The sequence below is a fragment of the Fringilla coelebs genome, assembly GCF_963513975.1.
Source record: "Fringilla coelebs genome assembly, chromosome: 20".
NCBI lineage: Eukaryota > Metazoa > Chordata > Aves > Passeriformes > Fringillidae > Fringilla > Fringilla coelebs.
In genome coordinates this window covers 2,169,506-2,193,393 of record NC_140046.1, presented here as the reverse complement: position 1 = coordinate 2,193,393, position 23,888 = coordinate 2,169,506, and the positions used below count along the sequence as shown (strand labels likewise).

The 23,888-nt window shown below is 43.0% G+C and overlaps 1 protein-coding gene across 8 annotated transcripts in view; it reads right to left on the bottom strand.

The window, feature by feature from the left end:
* The window catches only part of BCAS3 (BCAS3 microtubule associated cell migration factor), a 293,342-nt gene that overhangs the window by 106,898 nt on the left and 162,556 nt on the right, over positions 1–23,888 (bottom strand). Inside the window, exon 24 of one of the 8 annotated variants that reach the window (XM_084218879.1) lies at positions 5,515–5,564. The exons of the other annotated variants lie outside the window; for them this stretch is intronic. Coding sequence (XP_084075005.1) covers positions 5,557–5,564 — 8 coding nt within the window. The 3' untranslated portion in view covers positions 5,515–5,556. Of the gene's footprint in view, positions 1–5,514; positions 5,565–23,888 lie in introns of those variants that run through there. 8 annotated transcript variants of the gene reach the window in all.

Below are 23,888 nucleotides of genomic sequence, written 5' to 3'. Positions count from 1 at the left end.
AAGTTTAAAATGGTGGTTAAAATGGTCTATACAATATTAACCTCCTAAAGCTTGAAAACGATTGTGGCTGAGTTTTGAACTTGTTAGAAAAGGTAAAAACAACTAAAAGCTTGTGGAGGACATGATACATTTCTGGGCACAGGCAAAAGGGGTAATTCAGAACAAGGGCACTGCAGATTGTACAAAATCTGTTAAAAATTATTTCAAAACTGATCTTTAATTATTAAAAATAAAAAGAAAAAGAGTATCTACTGATCACAAATCCACAGGATGCTCAGGAGAACGGGCACAAACCTCCCCCAGGATCCCAGCAGAGATCCTGACCTGAGTCCCAGGGTTTGCTCCTCTCCTCCCCAGACCTGCTGCTCGTTTTCCCAAGCAGGATTCCAACGAGATTTCCTCCCTGAGCAACTTTTCCAGCCCAGCTCTTCCATGCCCTGCAGTTTTGCCCCCACAGCACCAGACTGGAGGGGTTGGTAGGAAAGCCCTGCAGGGATCAGGGAGCAGCCAGCCACGAGCAGGGAATCCCTGCAATCATTCTGATGAAGCTAAATCTTGGGAGTTTACATAAAAGGAAAATTAAATCAAGGACTGGAGTGGATTGGAAAGAAATGCACCAGGAGATGGATAAAGTTAATCATGTTTAGTGGAGGCTGATGCTGACCTACTCAGCCCTGCCGTGGAGATCCCCTGCACTTGCTGAAGTTTCATTATTTGGGAACACAGAGCACAGGGGGCTGTGGCAGCTGCCCTGAATTCCTGCAGTGCTTTCTGTGTGCAGGGAAATCCCAGCTCAGCCCTGCAGCATCACTGCTGGCAGCATGGGTGGGAAGGCAGGAAAGCAGGGATGGGCATGTTCAGCTGGGGACTCCCAAAATCTGGCCCTGTCCTTCAAACCCTTCACCTCAGTAAAACAATGAGAGCAAAATGTCACTGTTACATTCCAGCAGAGAATCCCTGAGGCTGGAAAAGCCCTCTAAGATCATCAAGCCCAACTGTTCCACTGCCAAAGCCAGCAGGAACCCCAAGTGCCACATCCACACATCCCTCCAAGCCCTGCTGGGACGGGGACTCCACCACTGCCCTGGGCAGCTCTGACATATTCACAGGAAGCCCCAAAGTCTCCTCAGTGGCCTGGCAGGAGCCAAAATTCTGACCCACACGAGCTGCTGGGTGTTTTGGGGATGTACTCAGCCCAGAGGGCCCCATGTTGACTACGGGAGTTCTAGCTGACATTTATAATTTAAGAAATTGAGTTGCATTCCTCAAAAGGCAGTGCTGGAGCAAATGTATCCTTTTAACTCCTGCTTTAACCAGTATCAGCTACACAAACCACAGAGTCTCCTGATGAAGGAGCAGGAGATTAGGATATGAATCTGTCAAGTTTGGAATATTTTTTTCTGTATAGCTCTGTTAAGTCACTGAGGACAGTAACGCTTCAGTATGTTCTGAGAATAGCTCATTTGTTCTTTATTTCAGTGTTACAGAAAAGATTATTTGCAACTATTCACTTCCTTACAAAATATTCAGATTCTTCAATGAAAAGAGTTTCCCACATTGTGGAGCCACCCACACAGCTCCATTTGAACGTGAATGAAAAGCTCTGCTTGATGCTGCTGAATATGTTAACCTCTCCTGGATCCCCAGCCCTGCTGAGCCACTCTGCTCCTGCATCTGCACAAGGAGCAGCCTGGAAAACAAGCTGGATTCTGTTGATTTCAGACAAATAAAGACAACAAAGGCATCAGATGATTATGACTGAAATATCCTCATCTGTGCCACAAGTTGTTTCACTTCTGGCAAACTAACCCTGAATTTCAGCTTACTAGGAATTAATTTTAATGTGCAACACATCCTAGTGAGTAATGGGATATGAATAATTTTCCCTTCTCCTTTGGGCTGCTGGTGTCAGCTCTGCCCAGCTTTAACTCAGTCAGAAACCATCCCCAGTTAATGACCAGTTGGTGCTCACTGTGAAGCTGCCTGGTGGTTGAAGTCCTTTCCCCAGAAAGGGCACAATTAGCACTCACAGAGCGACCTAAACCAAATTTTTGAGGGAACATCTGTTCCAGCCCTTGTGTCTTTGTTAGAAAAGTGCAGTTTGCACTGTAGTGCTGCTGTTTGAAATGTCACCTTGCCTTGTCACCACCCTGACACCCCATCAAGCTCGTGTGTGATGCCCAGGGAGGACAGGAGGGGCAGGACACTGCTGGGTGCAACTACAAATTCCAACTCCTACAGCAGCTCCTTCTGAGCCAGCAAAACCTCCTGTGTGCTCCCTGCCATTCAATAAATGGCTTCAAACCTGAACTCCACCTCTGCTTTGGGCCTCCTCTGCACGAGGATCTCCCTGTGGGCACACCAGGGTCTGTTCCCTCAGAACATCCAACACTGAGCTCCTCCACCTGGAGTCACATCTCCCAGTGAAACGGGATGGTGGAGGGGAAAAGTGGTACCTAAACCTCGTGCACCTCCTTGGGATCCACATCCAGGGATGTATGAGCAGGGAAAGCAGGAACACAGAGAGGAGATGGAGTTTGAAAGAGCTGGTGTGGGGGTCAGGCTGCGCTCAGGAGAACCAGAGACTGCAGAACGTGTGGCCACATTCCAGGGGTGGTTTGGTGTTGTTTGGACACTCTGGATGGGCTCATCCTGGCAATCCATGTTTGCTGGGGAGGTGCCAGGATGAGCCCATCCAGAGTGTCCAAACAACACCAAACCACCCCTGGAATGTGGCCACACGTTCTGCAGTCTCTGGTTCTCCTGAGCGCAGCCTGACCCTAATACCAGCTCTTTCAAACCCCCATTTCCTCCCTGTGTTCCTGCTTTCCCTGCTCACACATCCCTGGATGTGAATCCCAAGGAGGTGCACGAGGTTTAGGTACCACTTTTCCCCTCCACCATCCCGTTTCACTGGGAGATCTGACTCTCCCATCTGTCCCTGCCCTGCCCGCCCCACCTGCAGCACCCGCCCGGCTCCTTTAAGGGATCACTAAAAGAGATGGCAAAGCTCTGGAGAAATTCAGAGGGGGAAAAAAAAATAAAAAGGAAAAAAAAAAAGGAAAGAGAAAGAAAGAGTTGCTCTTCTTTGAGAGCTGGCTGGAGTGCAGAGCTATCTTCATAAATAGACAGGAAACAGAAAAGACTAATGTTGGGCAGATGACAGATCCCTGAATTCAGTTAACTGGCCTTCAAGATATGAACTGTTCTATTAAACATAGAGGCATTATGTTGGTCATCCACTTTAAGCCCAAGAGTGATTAAAATGCTGGCAGAAAATAAAAACTGGCTATTGAAGAGCTTGCCCCGAGGTCCTAATTTCAAATCAAATTTTACAGCGCCGCACAGGAACAATGGCAGCCCAGTACTCCAAGTCTTCTTTTTGTCACTTTGTACAAAGAAACCCCCTCAAACTCTCTCAAAGAACAATGGCCCCTCTAGATTCACAACTACGCCAAGAATGGGCTCAAACCATACAAAAACACATTTTAAAAATACATTTTACACTGCCCTTGACATTTGAGATAAATAGAAGCCAATGCATTGCAATTCCAAGTATTTTTTATATCCTTTCACAATGTGAATTTTTTATTTTCTCCAGTCTACTTGATCTTTGACATTCTGGCCTCTGCAAGTGAAGGACACAGCAGAGCAGTCAAAGAAATTAATTATGCAGATAATTGCATTTTATTAAAATGATTACTGTAGCAGGGAACACCACAAACGGCAGCGACACGGCCCTGGCCCCCTGAAGAAATCAAGAGGACACAAACAGTTCACTTTTAATTGAAAAACTTCTCAGCTATTAACATTTAATTATCTGTTACCAGTATATGGCACTAAGTTGAATTAGGATTTTTCTTTACATCAGGTTGGCTCCTCAGTAAAAACCCTCTCTTTCATCCTCTGAGCTGCTGCAGATTCCCCCTTCCTACAGCCCAAGTTTATTTGAATTTGGCAGCCTGGAAACAGCCAGTTGTTTCCTAGTGAACAGCACACAAGACCATATGTTTCAACATTTAAGCAATTTAGTATCAGAGGTATAATTCTGAGTGTCCTTAGCAGAAATTGTACATTAAATACCCAAAGGATGGGAGCTCTACAAGAGATCCAGCCTTTTTTAGCACTTTTCCCATAGCAACAAAACCACTCCACACTACTTATACCATCCCCTGGAACCACAAGCATGTGCAGAGCAGTGGTGAGCTGGCTGCAGTGCTCTCAGCAGAAAGGGACAAGAAACTGGATCATTTTCCTTTTCTCCTTCCTGCACCTCTCTGCCACCAGGCTTCATCCCAAATTCCTTCTGAAACTCACCTGTGGTCAGGACTTGTACCTGCTTCCTTGATGTGCAGACATCTATTTGATAAGAGATCAATAATCATAATTTCTTTTGCTAAACACCTGCCTTGGGCTGTTCTCTTCATTTCTGGGGTGATGGACATGACCAGAACTATGGATTTAAATCCAGATATAGCATGTCCAGCAGGATGATTTACTCTGCTTCTCCTGGTGTCAGGTCCCACAGCCTCCAAACTGCACAGGAATATTTTAAAAGCAGAGAGCAACAAAAACTCAACAAGTCCTGAGAGGGCTCACATCAGTGAATCCATCAGTAAATAGTCATTGTTCTAACCACAACAACTGGGGAAATAAGAAGGAAAGGACAATCCAAGATGAAAATTCAGTGCTATTTGCTGGCTGGAGGGCAGGCACAAAGCAGGAGAGGAGCAGCTCATCAAAGAGCCTCAAGGACTGGGGTCAGTCCCTGTTCCTCTGCAGCACTGGGGCTCAGGGGGGAGCCCCCTGACCCTGGCACACACCCCCAGCACTCTGCATTTCACACTGCCATGCCTTCAACCCCTTGGCTGGGCATTTCCACCCTGAGCCTGACTGAAATCAGTTTTTCCAGAGTGGGAATGCAGGAGTGCCCTGCTCTGGCAGCCAGGGATGGCACTGCTGCAGCCTGTGCCTCTGTGGGGCTGCCACACACTCAACATGATTTGCATTTCCCTCCTTTTATTTTTTTCCCATCCCACTGAAGTAAATGTTCAGTTTCTTGAATTTATTTAATTTGTATGAAGTAAATAATCATTTACTTCAGTATTCAAACCCATTTCCTCCTAGCTTTCAACATAACACTGGCATTAAATAACAGACATTACATTAATAATTATAATTTCTAGACAAAAAGTGTTTTCAAAGTATTTTTCATCAGTATCTAAAGCTTGTTTTCCACTGGTGAAGGTTCTTTCTCTAATTTTGACTAGGTAGCCTGGCACAGAAAATTCCCTTTGAATGCCTGAGTGATTCTGAGTGATTAAAACAAGCAAAACAAACCCTCCAGAAATAATTCCATTTGTGGGTATTTCCTTTAACAGCATTAATAATCTAATGCATTTAAAAGGAAGATTTAGAATTCTAATTCACTTGTATTTCACAGGATTAAAAATGCAATATATGTAATATAGCCACAGGACAGAAAGAGAACCAGAGCAAGGAGGTATTTCACCAGGAGTTCAATGTCAACACCTCTCCAGGTCATTTAAGTTCTATTCACCAACCTGTAAAATATAAAGAAAACATTTATTTTGCATCTAGGCCTAAAAATATACATTCAGTGGGATGCAGCTCAAAGAACAAACTGATCAGGACTGAAAACAAAACAAAATTCTCATTTGGAACTAGATTTAAATCTAATACCCAGTCCTGAGTGACCTGGACAGAGGACACGACCTGCCCTTAATGTCTTTACCTTCTGCACCATCAATTGCCAATTTACAAAATAATATTCCACAAAAGAGCTTTTTTTATTTCCTTACTCTGAAACACCAGAGAGAAATGAAATTTCAGAATGAAGAGCACTGCAAGGGGCTTTCTGTAGGCCAGTGTGTCTGTCCTGCTGCTGAAACCAGCAGCATCTGCAATAGAAATGATAAATATGGTAAATCAATGCAGGTTAGGAAAGGAAAAGAGGGAACAGAGAGAAATTCCCACTGCTGGGAGCATCTGGCTACCTGGGCACGAGGAGCCCTGCCTGCCCTTCCCCGGGCAGCCCAGGTTATTCTTGTCTCCTTTTTCCCTAGAAATTCCACCCTGACCCTGGGAAGCTGTCATCACAGCAAGGCCATTTCCATGAAACATATCTCCTCTGTGAAAACATTTAATAAAAACATTCCCATCCCATTCTAATTTTAATTTGCACTAAGTTTCAGCGCAAAGACCAGGCACAGCTGCCTGATTTCCTTCTCCAAAGCATCCCAAGTTTCAAGTTCCCTGCCCAAAACATGAAATTAAATCTGTGGGACCTTAAGGCACATGAGGAAAATTAGCATTTAGGAAAATTAAGCTTTTAATGAAATCAAAATGCCACTTAAATATTACTGGACTCTTTGGGTGTATCTAATAGCGAGGGTACTAAATAAAGCCTTTATAAGAAAAAAAATGCACACTGAGGGAAAATAGGACTGTTATTTTTAACACTGATAATTTTGTTTAAAAGAAGATTCCTTCCTGTGTTTCATCATTTTACGTTATGCTCTATTATAGAAACTAATGTGGGAAAAAAAGTTCAGAAAAATCCAGGCCCAGAATATTATGGAAAAAAGAACCACCAAATGTAAAGGTCCTGTAATATTTGGTATCTTCAGATTTTTCTGCACTGGTTCACATGACCCTCAATTTATTTTTAGAAAAGCAGCAATTCCCACTTGGACACGGTGCAATACCTTGTACCCAAATGTTGCTTTGCACAAATAAACCATAGAAAGTGTTGACTTAAAAATAAAACATTGGAAAAGGAGAAAGTTTTTTTCTCTGCGAAAATTTCCGGCAAAGCTGTAAACAAAGGCAGGTTTGGCTGGGTGGTTGAGTGGCTCTGCTGAGCTGTTGAGGATGGGGAACATATCAAACCTCACAGAGTGAGGAAATGTTTGTAAAACAGTTAGTAAATCACAGGCAGCGAGGTCACCGTGTTTAACAGCGGGAGTGACACTCTGCCAAGAGCCCAGCTGGGAAAGGGCGGGGACACTCACGGCTCCTGCAGCACTCTGCACATCCCAAACCTCATCTCCAAATCCACCCAAACTCTTGGAAAGCAGGGAAAACCTACAGGGTTTCCAGCTGGGGAGCTGTGCCAGGATGACACGCTCAGCAACTGGATCATTTCAACACCTGGTTCTGTTTCACCAAACGGAGCCCGAGCTGGGAAATCATCAAGAAATTCTCTGCAAGTTGATGCTGCCTGACCTTTTATCTCAGGGATGGAGCTCTGAGTTCCTGCTCTAAATTCCCACACTGAAACAACCCCAAAAAACCCGAGAACTGGCACAGCCAGGAGGTGAAATCACACATTTTTAAACACAGACACTACAAACCCACGTACGAACAGCAAGAGTTTAATTCATCTGGTGCCAAAAAAGCCAGGAATGGTTATTTGGAGTTGAAAAGTTGTCATGCAATCACTTCATAATATGGAGAGATTTATGGAATGACTCACCTGCTACTGTAGGACCCAAACCCTGTCCTGGTGCTGGCAGGGAATGCAGAGGAAACATTTGAGCACATCCTTGACTTCAGCTCTCATGTCTGAAGTTAAGCATGGACCTAAGTGCTCTCCTGGACTGGGGCCTATATGCTGGACAACCATGATTTAAAAAAAAAAATCCTTGCAAATTTTCTTCTATGTGACATCTGTGTTAAAATGCTGGGGTTTAAATGAGAGTTTATGATGAATTTTGTCAGTGTCCTGCTCCTCTCTTCACCACGTTATGAGATCACACTATCAGGAATTAGGGAAAAAAAGTTGGTCTGCAGTGATGAAAACAGTTTTTGCCTTTTGAGAAGAACCCATGGGGCACCACTCCTTCCTTTAGGTGGCAGAAAAGGGACACTGCAGTTGGAAGGAGCCCTGTTGGTAGGGGAGAGATTAAATAAGAAATTATTTGCTCGGTGCCTGTTAAACCAGAGGTAGGAACTGCCCCACGGAGCCAGTGAAGTTTAATAACAAAGTAAAATGTTCTCCTGCTTCCTCCAGGAAAAAGAAGGAATAAAGAAATATTCCATTTGAGGGGGGCAGTTTTTTCTTTTACCCTTTCTGCTTTGCACTATGAATTCTTTCTTTTGCACTGACTCTGCTAATTTTTTATAAAGTAAAAATTTCAGTTAAAATGATTCCTGAATCCAAATTCTACATCTTTTGGACAAACACAGAGTGGTTAAAAGGGTTTTCCTTATCACCAACCCAACCAAACCCTTAAGAAATTTTTTTTTGTGTGTTTTTGGGGGTTGATAAAGATTTAAACTTTGCCAATAGAACTGACACTGCCCTTACAGGCACTCCCAGTCCTGCAGCCACCACTGAGTCCCAGTGTCCCCCTGTGCCAGGGGGCTCCAGTGCAGGTGTGCATTTGAGGTGTCAAGGAAAAGGAAGGAAATGACTTTAAGCTATACTCAAGTTGTTATTTTCACTGGTTGTGCTGCTTCAAACCCAAAGATGACTACTAAAGAAAAATATTCACAGTGTAAATTTCATCCAGGGAAGTGCTAAAGACTAACTAAGGAGTGAAGTTACATTTATAGGAGACTTGTAAGGATCAAGTTAACACCAAATAATAAAAAACTGAGGAAACATTAAATAAATGCACATGGCAAAGCACTAATCCTCCTGACACTACATTTAGAGAAGCAGGAGTTTCTACATGAATATGATCATATTTAACACAAACTCTACAATCAATGCAACATTAGGAAGAGGGAATTTATCCTGAAGGCAATGAAAAGGAGAACACCAGAGGTTAGGTCACCACTACACAAACCTGAGAGTGACTTAAAATAATTAAGCCACAGTAGTGCAACTTCAATCATTTCACCTGCTCTGTTTTAAGAAGAGAGATTTTCTTAAATGGAAAATCCTACAGGGAACTGATGGACCTGACTATTAATTAACCAGTCCTGTATGTTGAACATTTCCATTTGGTTAATCTTCTGGAAAGGAATTACTGTTTCATTTTATGAAATCTTCTTATTTACTCATTCCACGAAGCTTTGGGCATGTCTGCTACTGTGTAGTTTATTTTTCATTCTTTTCTTCTTCTTTGGTCCTTCCTGGGCAGGTTTTGGTCAGTACTATGGATCAGTTGAGCAGTTCAATGAGATTAAATCAACAATATGTTTTAAACTGCCAGTACATAAGTTAAATTTTACCTCCCTTAATCCATCTTATGTGCTTCAGAATTGTGCTCCAAGAACCAGAGATATTAATTAACAGACAATAAATGCACTATTTAAGGGCTGCAATGTCTGAGGAAAGCTCTGGCTGCCTGATATAATTTTGTTTAGCACACAATCCTTCCTTCCACTTCTGCATTTGGGAGAATCTTAGATATTCACTTGGGATATCCTTATACCTCTCCTGTCTCCAGGATATTTAGGGACTATCCCAACCCACCCCATCTCCCAGGAACTGGAATTTGTTTATTTGTTACCAACGAGGCTAAAACTGTCCTGAAATGCTCTTGATAAGGGACTGGTGGGGCTCAGCCATTCCCATGGAGCGCTGTTGTTCCAGGTGCTGGCTGCTCCTCGTGGAGAAGCTGCAGATTTTATTGCTGTTCTCAGCCCAGCTCTGCATTTCCCTTGGCTCAGCCTCAAGGAACATTTCCCTGCTCTCCCTGCTCCCAGCACCACATTTGTTACAGGGAGGAACAACCAGACTTGCTCAGGTTTTTCTAAGGTGGGTTGTGTGCCCTGGAGAGAAGTTGATTTGACCTGGATTCTGGACTTGGAATTATTCAAGCACATCCTGTGGATGTCACCAGTCCTGGACACCCTCCCAGTCACTCCATGGAATACACCTGAAATACTTTAAATTTCCTCTCACTTTGCTTTCTGCTTCTATCAAACAGGGTAAAGAAACAAATTGACAATAATTTTCTCACAGTTGGTCCAACCATTGTTACTCCCGAGGGTTTCCAGCAGTATCTTACACTTATTCAGCTTTATATACCTTAATTTTTGTTGTCCATCTGAATTATTATTTGTAAACAGAGAGCCTTCAATGCAGATGTCTTCATGAGCAATTCTGGGTTTCAACAGAACACGTGCCTCTGTTTTTAACTTGATTCACCATCACCATCTGCTGCTTTAAACTCCTTGTCCCATTCAGACTCCACAATCAACTACTTAAAACACAAAACTGTTCAGTTTTGTGAGCTGTGTTTCACAAAACTAAACAAGCTGGCACCTGAGAAAATGAACCCTGTCAAGTCAGAAATCTAGCAAAACTCTTCAGAAGAAACAACACTGCCTGGCTTTGATGGAACCCTGTTCTCTTTTCCCCTCCAAGGCTGAACCTTTCATGGAACTCATGGCCTTGTACCTGAGCTCATCTTTCTGCCACTTCAGAAAGGCAAGAGTTAAGAGAAAAAAATAGAGAAAGCAACCACAAAAGAAATCAAGCAGCTTATTAATACTTCTATTAATCCTCCTGCCAATCCTTTATGGAATTAGAACCTCTCCAAACTACACTGATTTTTATATTCTGATTTTTACGTGCATTCTTTTGAGCTGTAGAAGTCTCAATGTATGTTTTTCGCTTTAAAAAGTCAAATGACTGTATCTGTGTAAAAATATACAGTAATTTCTGGAGTAAATGCATTCCTAACTGGCACTGCAAAGCCAATCCAGCTTCCCCCACAGCCAGGGTGCTCACTTCTATTTAAAACCAGTGCCCTTATCTGCAGAGGAGATTGCTGCACAGGCTGCTCGGTGTTTCCAATTTCCTTATATAACAAGGCTGCAATGTCAGGAGGAAGTGGGCAGATACTGGGAAATCAGGGTGGATAAAAAGCACTAGACCTGTAACCCCGAGGTCAGCAGGTCACCACTCCAGGGCCCAGCAGTAAGGTGGAAGGATGTGTTCAGGTAGTTTTAAATTACCTTGTTTTACTGCTCTTTTCCAAGAGAAAAAGAGATAAGATCAAATCCAGAAGATTCATATCAGCCACATGAATATATACACAGAACCAACACAAGCTTCCCTTCTTATTTCCCACTGTAAATAGCCTCAATGTGCAGAGGTTGGAAATTCTTCTCTCCCTGCAACTGTGATTTCACAGCTAGAAGAGCTCAGTGCTGCCCAGATATTGAGAACTTTCTTAACCCTTCTGCAAATAACTGTAGAGAGAACCAAAAGATGAATTTGTGTGACCCCAAGCTGGTTTCCAAACCCTGACAGGCTTGGGGACAACTGCAGACGGAGAACAGAGCTTCAGCCACACCTGAGGGATTTTATGCATCTGCACGAGCAGCAGACAGCGCAGAAATCCTCTCCCCAGGAAGGAAGGAGCAGAGAAATCACAGTTTGCAGCTTGGATGCACGAGTTATGACATCATGACCACCACAGAATCAGCACTACTGGTCAGGATGGCAGGAAACTAAAGTCAGAAAGCAAAATTCATGAGCACAAAACACACCAGCAGCAACTGTGGAAGGCCTTCCCTGACATCACCACGTGGATGGCAACAGTGCTGAAGGAAAGAACATTTAATGCCAAAGTTTCTGGACAGATAAAGGCTTTGATTGGGCAGATCAAAACATGCTGAGAGGACAAGTACAGGTAAAAGCAAACTGTAGGAAGAACAAACTGTATCTGTGGCTTAGACCACAAAGCCACGGCCAGCAACGTCTTTGTCTCTCCTTCTGTTGGATCTGATGATATGAACACTCAGAAAACATGAACAGAGCATAAATCTTCACATGATTCTTCAATCTGTCTACAAATGACCATGACATTACATATAAACTATTCCCTGGAATATATCTGCTCCCCTTTGAAAGAGTTAAGGAGTGTATCAGACACCGCGATAAACACAGAAAACCCAGCGTGAATACCAATAAATGCAAGCCTTCCGTCTCGGAAACTCTTCACTTATTTGATTAAGTTAGGTGAAAAACAGAGCAGTCATGCTTGTAGCTTTTCTTCCTTTTTCCTTCCCTCCACTCTTTTCATTCCTAATGCGAATCGGAAGTCTATGTGGAGCAGCCTGGCTACCCCCGGTCTAACCTCCCCATCTGGAAGGGAACTAACCAGCCTTGGGGCTACTTCCAACCCTTCCCAGCTGTTGGCTTTGGGATTTTTGTTTTTGTGGGCTTGAGAAAGCATATTTATATAAATGATTGCCATATCCTTTGCCAGCTGTTGACCCCGCTCTGGGCCCGGTTGGGGCATGTTTTTCATTTCTGGCGGCCGCAGACCGGGGCTGACCCTGGCGGAGGCAGCGCCTTGTGCAAACAGCTTCACGCGCCCCGGCCCGGCCCGCAGCACAATGGGTGCCCAGTGCTGCCCCGGTGTTTCCCTCTGGGCTAAAATCCCCCCAGCTCTGAGCTGGGAGCAGAGCTCAGCAAAAATAAATGATGAGATTCACAGCGCTGGCCCGAGCCCTCCCGGCCCCGGCAGAAGCGCTCGGCGCTCTCAGACACTCAAAGCTGAACAAAAACACACAAAAGTGGAGAGGCATTTTCATCTCAGATGCAGCTCCTGCTAGCAGAAATGTTCATGGAAACACACGTGGGAAGGCATTTTCACTCGGCCACCTCTTAGTTGGTAGCAGAAAGTTTCCTGAGCTGAGCTGTCAAAACATCCTGGGCTGGTTTTTCTAGACTTGGTTTTCCTCATGTGGAACTGCAAGCGGATGGATCTGCACTGAAGTTCTTGAAAAACTGAAGCTAAACAACAACAACAACAACAACAATAATAATAATAATAATAATGGTAAATCACAAGGTTCTACTCCAGTAATTTCAAGCTTTTAGCTCAAATGCATCTGAGAAGGGAAACCACCTTCTCCGTGTCCCAAAGCACTGCTCTGAGTGCATCCGTGTTTCCCCATCACCTGTAGCTATCCTGAAACAAAAGTTTTGATTTCCACTGAAGAAATACTCTGTAAAAAAGGAATTCTCTCAACAAATCCTTCTGAAGCAACAGCAGCCACTCACCTTGGCTGCCACCTCACCAGCCAATACTGCTGAAGTTAAATGGGACACAGACAATGAACTCCAGCCAGCCCTTACAACTTTCATAAGCATTATCAGATTTTTTGATAATAAGTAGAGGTGGCATATGTGTTCTGTTTAGTATGCAGAAGAGCCTCATTTTATTCTCAATGCACAGATTTAATTAAAAATAAATTTACTGTTAACGCTTAAAGTGGTGCCAAGATTATCCAAACAGAAGGTTTATGATACTTAATAATTGATAAGGGGAGGGAAATTCACAGATTGCAAGTGATTATTATTTAGCAGGTCTGTTTGCAAAGGTGAAAGTGGAATTACAGCCAGCCAAAAGGGAAAACAAAAATCTCTAGAATTTGTAAAGTTGGAAAAATTTGAATTTAGCAAACACTTTCTGGAAGCATTTGCAATGAAACCGATTACAGATCCCGACAGTTTGAGCAACTACTTTGGATAATATCGAATGTATTCAAAGTGTTGTCTCAAACATCAGCCTCAGCCCAAATCCACACAAGGGAGGGGTTATTTTATCTCTTTTTTTTTAATTTGGACACATGCAGGAGATCAGCTTCTTTAAGGCGCTGATTCTCCGCTTGGATTTCAAACCAGCTTTAGCACAATGTGCCAGAAATTTCCACAAGTGCTGAGAGAATTAACTGATGGGATCTTTGAAGCCTCTCTATCCCAGATTAACTAATGCAAAATCTGTGAAATCACAGTTCAATCTTCTTTTTTTCCTGGCTGGACGTGTTTGCAGCAGCCAGGATGACAAGATGCTCCCAAGCCATCTGGCCCCTCGCACAGGATTTGATTCAGAAAATTAATAGTAACACCATTGGTGTGCACAGACTGCAGCAATCCAGACACGTAGGCCTGTTACACAACCCAGCCTTTTGTAACTCCCCCATAGGTTACACACACTGAGAACACTGAGAAGATTTCCATAAAATCCTGTGAGTAACGAGGGAGAAATTCCACCAAACACCGAGCCCGGGGCTGCACAGCTCTGCTTCACCAGGGCAGGGAACTCACGGCTTCTGTGGGGAAAAGCTGGACTTTGAGCCCTTCCTGCAGAACAAAAAATGTATTTTTTTTTTTTACTTTCATGTATTATGCAAATATCATGTCTATAAATAATGCAGCCCCTGCTCTCAGTAAGAGCTACCTCGCACGTATCGGCCGAGGAATTAAATCTCTTTTTTAGGACTATCACCCTCTGCCTCTTTTCATGGATGAGCAAAGGCTCTTTTGGAAGCAAGCTGCCAGTTTTATTTACAAACCAAATTCTGAACATCCAAACAACAGGGCTGGGAGAATGTAAAGGCAGCTTTGGACAACTTTTGCTGCACGATCCAGAAAAACCCCTATTCTGTATGGAAAAGAAAAGCTTTTTGGCAGAAGTGCTGCTTCCTGGAACAGACTTGGGGTTGGAGGAAACTTGTATAAATTATCTATGTTAGATAAATTGTGTATTAAAATGTTACTTTAAAAGATTATTTTTGTTTGGTTCAAGCCGAACATCTCACTATATTTTACATAATTCAAAGCTTATTCCCATTAAAATTCATTAGATCTGTGTATTCAAACCCACGAGGTACCTTTGGAAACACTGAGCTCGTGTTTAACTGCAACTGTGAATTTTCAGCTTTCTTTAAAGGTTTCTAAACAGGGTTTTTGTGCTGCTCCAGAGGCTGCCTGGCAGAGGAGGAGGAGAGCTCCTGGGAAAACCTGCTGTATCAAACGCACAGCAGAGATGGGAACAGAGGGAATTTCAAACAGGTACATCCACTCTCAGAGTGTGCCCTGCTGAAGGGATGTTGAGGGCTGTACAAGGCTCCAAACACAGTGTAACTTGTAAATACAGGGAACATTAATGGGAACAGTTTTGTCTCTTTTACCAGCACTGATGGATTTCACCGCTGTGTGTGAAAAGAGGGGGAGCCTTGCACTCCTTGGCATGAATTTTTAAGCCCCTTAAGGGTTCCAGAAAAGGCAGTATACAAAGTATACAATAAAAAAATGCCTTGGCCTTTGGAGCATTAAAGCAGCAGCATCTGTAAAAGCCAAGGAGGTGAGAGGTCCTGGGGGAAGCCTCGCGCTGCAGCGGGCGAGCTCCGAATAAACGAGGCACTGAGAGCCATCCCCGGGATATTCTGGGCAGCACTCCCGTGTTTTCCCTCTCAGAGCTCCTTTGGAAACACCTTCAGGGGAAGTGTTTTTGGAGGGCTGCACTTTCTCAAAGGCAGGTCCCTTCAACATGCCGGGCTGCTCACCCCAAACTACTCATCACCGCTGCAAACCCCATTTCAGGCTCCCCTGGGCTTGCACATTCCTTAAAAACTGGCAAAAGTGGAAAACTTCACTTTTTTGGTTTTATAACAAGCCTCCACCTCATCAGTCCCGAGTTCAGGTTTCAATCACTGCTGCTGCTGATCATTTTTATTCTGTGACGTGTTGGATTAGTCTGACCCTGTCCTGCTGAAGCCCAAGGAACACTCACTCCCCCCTCCTCCAAACAGAATTAAGCCCTCAATGAGCAATTTTCCTTTTTTTTTTAAAGATCAAAAAGCCCATAAACCATACAGGGATAGCTACAAAATGCACAAGACTTTACCCTCCCAAAAACCCCTAAAATTCAAACCCTAGAAAATCCTTTTACAGCCAAATTCCTTCAGATCCAGAAGTTTTCCTAAGTCTGGAAGGTGCTGAGGCCCCTGCACGTCCAGGGCTGCTAAACTTAGGTTAATAGCTGATGACCCTTTCCATTCTTAACCCTGAGCTCTGACCTCCTGACCCACCCCTGGTGACGGTGTTTATAAGCGTGTTGCCACTGGTGTAAATAAAAAAGGAACACAATGTGCTGAAATTGTTACTGGTGATGACAACTGACACACATTTTACACCGCCAGTGGGCAAACCCATCAATAAATAACTCCAAATCTGCTGCTCATGTGCTCAGAGCTTCTTGCAGTGCTCCTGTCATTTGTGCTGCTTTTCTTCTTTTTCTCAATCTTCGTAAGACAAGCAAAAAGTTTCCAATAAGGAACCAGACCCAAATTAAAGTTTGCTATTAGCATCAGACAACAGCTGGATTTTCTACCTTCCAAGGTACTCCTTCAGATATGAAAAAACCCATGAAAATCTCATGCACCACAGATTGAGCAGAACTGCCTGTTTTCTAAAAGCTTCCAAGTGAAAAACCACGTGGCTCGTGATGAAAATAAAGGTTTTTAAAAATCCCTGGCTCTGGGGCACTGTGAAAACTCTTGTTCTCCATGCTGCCCACAAATTAACCAAAACAAACTTTTAAAAAAGCCAAAACCTATTTGGAATGCTTTGTATAAAAATAAGACAAAAGGACACTCTAAAATTGCACCCATCTCTTTAAAAAATCCTTTGGGTTTTTTAAAAATTAAATCATTTTTTCCTAAGTTTTCTGCAAATTAAATTTCAATGCAGATTAGAATTACAGAGCGACAGTGAAAATTTAGAATATGTACAGCCACATTCTGCAACAGAACATGAGCTCCAGTGATTGAAATTTGCCTCTTTTACTGAAGATACTGCAATGGCAAATACAGACTTTCTCAATTTATGTGAATTATTTCAAATTATAAACGATGTAGGGCACAAGGGCTCTTTTTTGGGGTCGCCAACCCCACTCCTTGCTCTGGCAGCCCCTGGCAATGGCTGAGATGAAAACACAGGGGAACCACCAATCAAAAAATATAAATAGATTTTAACATTTCCAAGTTGGAAATCTTCTGATCACCTCCACCAATTTGTCAAGGGACCGTGAAGTCCTGCAAAGGCCACTTAGAGCACAAAACCCTGGAAAAGTGGGGATTCCTGAGAACCAGCTGATCAGGAAATGCAGGAAAATATAACAGCAAAATGTAAGATTTTCTCAAAGTCCTGTCAACTATCATCTAAAGTCTTGCATTTAATGGTGAGCAGTTAAAATCTTTTTTTATTGTTGCTATTACAATTTGATGAGGCAAACGCTCCATGAACGTGTTCCTAAAGGAACAAGTTCTAAAAGTGATTCTAGTAGATGTAACAACCTATAAAATATGGTCAAATAACAGTCATCTGTCTTCCTCCAAAAAGAAAAATCAGATTACATGTAATTGCAAAATCTAATTTACATTCCCCTCTTTTCCATTTCAATTTCCACTTTTAGGAAATATCCCCTTGCTCCCAAGCAGTGCCTGTGTAAAAGCTGCTGGGGCAGGTTTCTAATTGATTCGTTTTACACTATGGAAAGGATAACAGTGATTTCCCAAGGAATTCTTTCTGCCTTGCACACATCTCTCATTTGCCCATCTTAATTCAATTAAAGGAAGTAAGGACTGTTTGACCCATGAATGAACCATATTTTAACTGAGGACATTTCTGTGGAAACTGGAATATACCAAGCACTAATTCTCAGCCAGTTACTTCCGATCTGCAACTTTTATTTTGAAAGGTCACGGCTTGGTCACTGCAAAGACAGAGGATATTAAATGCTGGCAAGCATTGTACAACAGTGCAAAACTGCAGGCTGATATCAAAAGATTTTAAACTCAAATGCAATTTATATGCAAACAGTCTGTATTTAGTCTTAGCTACCAGTAGCTGGAAGTCAAAACTTTAAAGCAACCCCTCTTTAAAAAACAAGAAATCTTTAAAAAAACCCTTTTAAACCAACCCAGCTCAGTGCATTGTGTGGCTGGTCCTTGGAAGGACATTAAGGAAAATAGAATTTCTCTATTTCCCAGAGGATTTATGTTATATTGCTGGGAATTGCTATGCCCAGGACACTAAATAGATCACTTCTGTGGGTTGTGAAAGGAAATATGTACAGAAACACTGAGCCCAGCTAGCAAAATTTATTTAGAGGTGAGAAGCAGGGACAGGTTGCTGTGGATCTCCAGAGTTACCTGGAATAATTTCTGCCATCAACAGTGGTACCACCCTTTCACTTAATTTCACTCTACACTGACCTGGAGTACCCTGGAATATTGGGATAAATTTTAATCTGTCAGAGAGGTGAAAAGTGAAACAAAAAGCAACAGTTTCAAAGCTTAATTTAAACACACTCAACTATTTTCTAAGAATGTAAAGGGAATGCTGCCACCCCTGCTGTGAACTTAATGAGAGCATTTATTTCTGCATCGAGTAGAGAAGTTCTCCATCCTCATCCTCTGCCCAACACGGACACTGCTGCTCCTGCACCACGGGCTGAGAGGAGAAAAATTTCTTCAAGGAAAATACAGCAGATTAGCTGAGGAGCAGCAACACCTTCTGTGAAGTATTATTAGACAAAGACAACATTTCAAGGACAAATAGGTATTAATGTATTCCCAGGATTGTTCCCTCAGCACATTTTGGCCACTGCTCTCAACCTCACTGCACAACAGGAGGTGTCTGCAGACGGTGGCAGGGGAGGAATGGTCAAATAAGGATATTTTTAAGGAAATACTTGTTGACAGCACACTGAAATGAGGATAAACACATGCCTACTGTTTCAAACCAGCTGCAAAGGCTGAACTTTTATTAAATAAACACAGCAAACAAGCCAGCTAAAGCCCACAGGCAAGATGCTCTGTCACCAGGGAGGTGAGGATGATGAGGTGTGTCCTTGACCAACTGCTTGGGAAGTTCCTCCTGAATCTGTCAGGGAGCACCTGAGGGGTTTAAGTCTGAATTTCCACTGAGAACAACAAAGCAAGGGGGACACATTTGCACCAATGATAGGGACAAATTGCAGGTTGGTACAGGGGCTCTGAAAGTGCCTTCTCTCCCTGCCAAGGTGGCCACGGCTCCCTCAAGGAGTCAGAGCCACAGGGCTCTCCCCAGAACAGATCTCACACAGGAATTGGGGTCTTTGTGGGTTTAATTTCACATCAGTCTCACACATTTGTCCCTTTAACAAAACAGCCAGGTTAAAAGGGATGCAACAAGTTTTAATTAGGATGGTGACAGAATTACCTGCTGGAAATAAAAAACCCCTGATGGGTTGAGATCTCACATTTTGATGGTCAGGTAAAATCTGAGTCACTTCTGGAAAGCTTTGCATCTAACACCACAGAGCAGGTTCTGTCACCAAGCAGTGCTGAAACCACAAAGTCACAACTCCACTCCCTGTGGAGGGAGAGCTCCTCAGGACAGAGCAGCAGAAGGCAGCTCCTGATGTTATTATAAATGAAGGACATCCAGCCTGTGCCACGGGGAAGAGTTATTCCCATTTGTGAGTTTTTCCTAGAGTGAGAGCAAACCCCACTAAATATTCCTGTCTGCCTTGGTGTGCACAAAGAGCCCAGAGCACATAAATCTGGAGGAATATTGCTCTTAGAAGGACCAAGACACACACACAGAGAGATGCCCAGGAGAGGATTCAGGGCAAAGAAGGGTTCTGGGGTGGATGTGTGGGATGCCAGAGCCACGGGCTGGGTGGCAGCACCCGTTGGGTGGCAGTGGCACTGCCAGCCCGGCCAGGCCGTGTGTTAATGACCTCGCAGCAGCAGACAGATCCAGTCCTTCTGCTTTTCTTTCTCACTGAATGATTTCCCTAAAGCCAAAGCTGGGCAAAATGCCACTAATGCTGCCGTAAAACTCCCGCTGTGTGAGGAGGGAGGCAGGCGACTGAGGGTTAGGAGGTAATCAAGCTTACAGATTAAGGCTCGCTAAAGCTACAAGATCAGCACGGCTCGGGGTGTTTATTAACTCTTTGGAAACCAGGATGCACCATTTCCTAGCACGTTGATAAAAAGGATGTTTTCTAACCAGCCCTGACAGCTGAACTGTTCTGCAAGATTAATTCTAATTTGTGCGAAGCCAGGAGTGCAGAAGAGACACACTTGAAATCTATTTGGAGAAGTTTCAGTACAAATTGTGCTTCAAACATGGCAAAAACCTCCCCAAAAATTACAGACAAGGAAAATTTATAATTATTCTTCCAGTCAGAAACGTTGTTTTTTAAATTAAACCAGGTAAGCTGAAAGTCAGTGAGTTCAACATCCTGCTGCCCCCTCGGTGCATCAAAGCTGTGACCTGGGAATTCCTCCTTTGGAGCAGAGCAGAACGGGTTAATTTCTGAATATAAAATGAGGTTGCTGCAATCTGGGTGTTTTTTGTTTTGTTTTGTTTGTAACACAAAGCAAAATATACTCTACAGATGCTTGATTAAAATGCAACAGCTGTTTATGGCGGTGCATTTTCCGCTAATTTACTGGGGCAGATTTTTGAGGGAGCCTCGTTTTATTGCATCTTCATTTGCATAAACATCCATATACCAGAGCAGTCTGGCCACTTGTCACTGGCTTGGCTGATATTTAAGGTTTAAATTTAAATTTGGCCAAGCCATCCACTCTCAGAAGGGAGTAAGGTGTTCCACCTCTGCCCTGGGATCTAACCTGCACTTTGCACATATTTAACTTCCCAGTCCAAAATATTTCATTTTTTGGCATCATACACAACTAGTTGTTAATCTGCTCTTCACATCTGTCTGGGTAGGTCTGGTGCCACTTTTTTTTTAATATATATTATTATTTCCCCTTTGTTTATTTGATCTGTTACATTCCTTAAGCTTGATGACTAATCCAAATTATTCACAAATACAAAAGGGTTTATGTAAATTATTGTGCCGAACGAACCCAAATCACAATTAAAACATTGTTAAGTGAATTAGACAACAATGGCTGCAGCTTCCCTATCATGGATTGAGGCAGAGGGATTTGAACTTTATTGACAGTAGCAGCAGAAAGCCTTAATCACTAAGCACCAGCCCAGTCTGGGTTTCGTAGGGTAATGACCCATCCATATATCCACAACAAGGGTCTCATTCATCATAATTCATATTTTAAAAAACAAAAACAAAAAAACCTCATGCAAAACTAATGGAGGGAATGTGTGAAAAGTGATTGGATGGGTAAAGCTCTGTGGGGCTGGAAAGGCTTTAATTGATTTTATTGTGCCGTGTCTAAGCCTCCTTGCCCAGTACATCAGATCTGTATCTAACTGCATTTCAATTGATTTTCACTGATAGGCTTCTTTCTTATGTCTAGGGCTTAAGTACTAAACTAATAAAAGGATAAAAGACTTTGTAATACAGATTTTGAAAATAATGTGCACACATGATTTCCAGGGAAGAAAATTGGGTGATGTGTTTGTCCTCCCCAAGTGACTACAACCAAATGTAATAGAAAAAAAATGCAACTAATATGAAGAAGATTACTAAGGGTGGGAGGGGGAAAGGGAAGAAAAAGAAAGAAAATAAGGAAAAAATGTCCCTTGGCTAAAATCAGCTTGATTGTAAGCAGACTTGACTTCAATGGAGTTGTACCTGCTCACATTAGGGGTGATTTTGACTGATACCTCAAACTTGATTGAAAGAGATTTTATAACTCATTTCAGATGTGGGTTAATTCTTCACCATTTTAAATAATGAATCATATTCTGATAGAAGTACCTAATGTAGATGTCCTGATAAAACAACCTAAAGCAAAATGAGCTGGCTTTAGCTGCTTATGGATGATCATTTTCTTGGACCTTTAAAACACATGAATTTTTAAAGCATCTAACTTGTGGCAGTTCTATGGGACAGATATAAAACTCATTTTAATGCAGCTGCTTTTACACCCAGGTCAGACTAAGCTTCTTCAAGCCCCAGGATGTTGCTGATGGGGCTTTTTATCAAATAACCAAAGGAGGGGATAACTCACTTTGAATAACTGATTATAAAAGCAACAGGTTCACCTAAAGCAAACACATATTAAATGCAAATACCCAACCACAGGTGGAAAACCAAAACACTGCACAAGTGAAAACATCCCCAAGAAGCCATTTTCCCCATTTTTCATTCTCCACACCCTGCTATCATTTGCTAATCTATTGCAAACTGCACTATCTGCCTGTCAGATGGTTTGGAACATCTGTATAACAAATGATAATGTAGAATAGTTGTTCTGGGTTTGTGTTCCTTTATGAGGCTTGGTGTTGATAATCTCCAAAGCACACCCATGATTCTTTAAATTAAACATAAGAATCTTGTCTCACAGTACAGCTAGGTTATCCATGTGTAAGAGCCCAAGCCAAGTAATTACACATCCGCTCAAAGGATTAGACACATAAGATTTCTTTAAATTTTTAATAAAAGTGCACAGCTGTTGTAGGGAAAAAACTCTTTTGTTCTAGATTTTTTTTAAAAACCATTAAGCTCAAAGTGATTCACAGTTATGCTTCAAGAAAAGTACTTTCAAAGTATTTCTGTTAGGCACTTTTTTTTAGTAGATTTAACATCACTTTAACCTCATGGCAACGGATTTGAGCCAGGAAGAAGCTCATGGAGAGGTATTTGGTCAAGTTTTAAAGAACATTTCTCTGCCCTTCCCTGGATACCTGCAAATGCACCTCCCCAGCAATTCAAGCACGTGAAGTGGACATAAAGCCACGTGACATTTGCTCCATGAAATCAGGCTGTGGGATGAGTGGAAAATTGGTGTTGGGCTGGCAGCACATGATGGGAGGTGAGGGACAGTGACAGCCCAGTGACACAGCTGTGACTGCCTGGGACTGAGAAATAAATCTGGGGGGAATGGACAGTGAAACACCCAAATGCTCTACCCCAGGAATGCTTCCAGTGCTCCTTCCAGTGGGACTGGAGGGGCAGCTGAGGTTGGCTGCATTCTCTGGAAGGTCACCACAAACACAGAACCAGAGCTGGGAGAGACAAGAGCAGAGCAGCAGAAATATGGGAGCAGCACAAGTGTTCTTCAAAAGAGAAATGAGAGGCTGGAATGGAATCAGGGTGATGGAGGCAGGGGGTGACCCCAAACAGGTGACAGCATCCACACAAGCTCCAGCAAAGTCAGGATGAGCTGGAGGAGACCAACAGGCCAGGCTGGCCAAACAGGACAATGAAAAGTCTTTATGTGGCCTTCAAACATCATACTTCTGGAGAGAGAGAAGAGACCTGGGCAACAATCATGAGGGAGGACCATGCAGAAGAGAATTGAGGACTATAATGATTAAAGGATGAATTAGCAGAGAGTGGGGTGCAGGGATGCAGGGCTGGAGGGACTGGTGCAGCCTGAGGACAGGGAGGGACAGAGGCTGGCACAGCCATGCTCCTGCACAGCAGAAAACAGGAATATTGTCCTGCTCAGCTGGGAGATGTCACCTCAAACACATGTACCAAAACTCTTGTTCCAGCTGGGAACTTGAAAGAGATCCAGAGCAGCCTGATGGGGGAACAGAGAGCCTGGCTCTGCTAAGGATGGGAGCAGCAGGGCTCCTTCCCATGCAGCTGGGAGCCAGGACAAGCACACAGACACTCCAGGGAAGGAAAAACTGCTTCACTGAAGTACAGCATGGGCACAAACCCAGGTGTGCCTTAAAAGATTAAACACAAAGTTTGGGGGTGTGAAGCCTGAGTCTCATCCCCCGTGTCCATCCTGCTTTTCTCACTGAAATGTCTGAACTTTGGCTCTGCACCTTGGTGTAAATGTACTACCATTAAACCTTTGCTAGAATGTGCAATCTTACTAACCAACAATATGCAGGATTTACAGATAAACTGTGGTATGTGGGTATATTTACAGCAAATCTAAATCTCTAAAGGTTTTAATGAACTGCAGCTGACCTTGATCAGTGATTCAAAGCCCAAAGCAGCTTCTACTCTCTCACACATTACTAACCTTTGCTACAACATTTATCAATTTACCTTCTTGATCTCTCAAGCAGGTCATGTTTTCTAATCAGCCACTAGCTCAAAGACCTACATCCCAATTAAATTACTGAATGAAGACATGCTGGAATGTAGGCTTCTTTTGAAAGAATTAGCACAAAATACACTTAAATACTGGATTTGCCATGTCTGAACTGATTTTTTTTT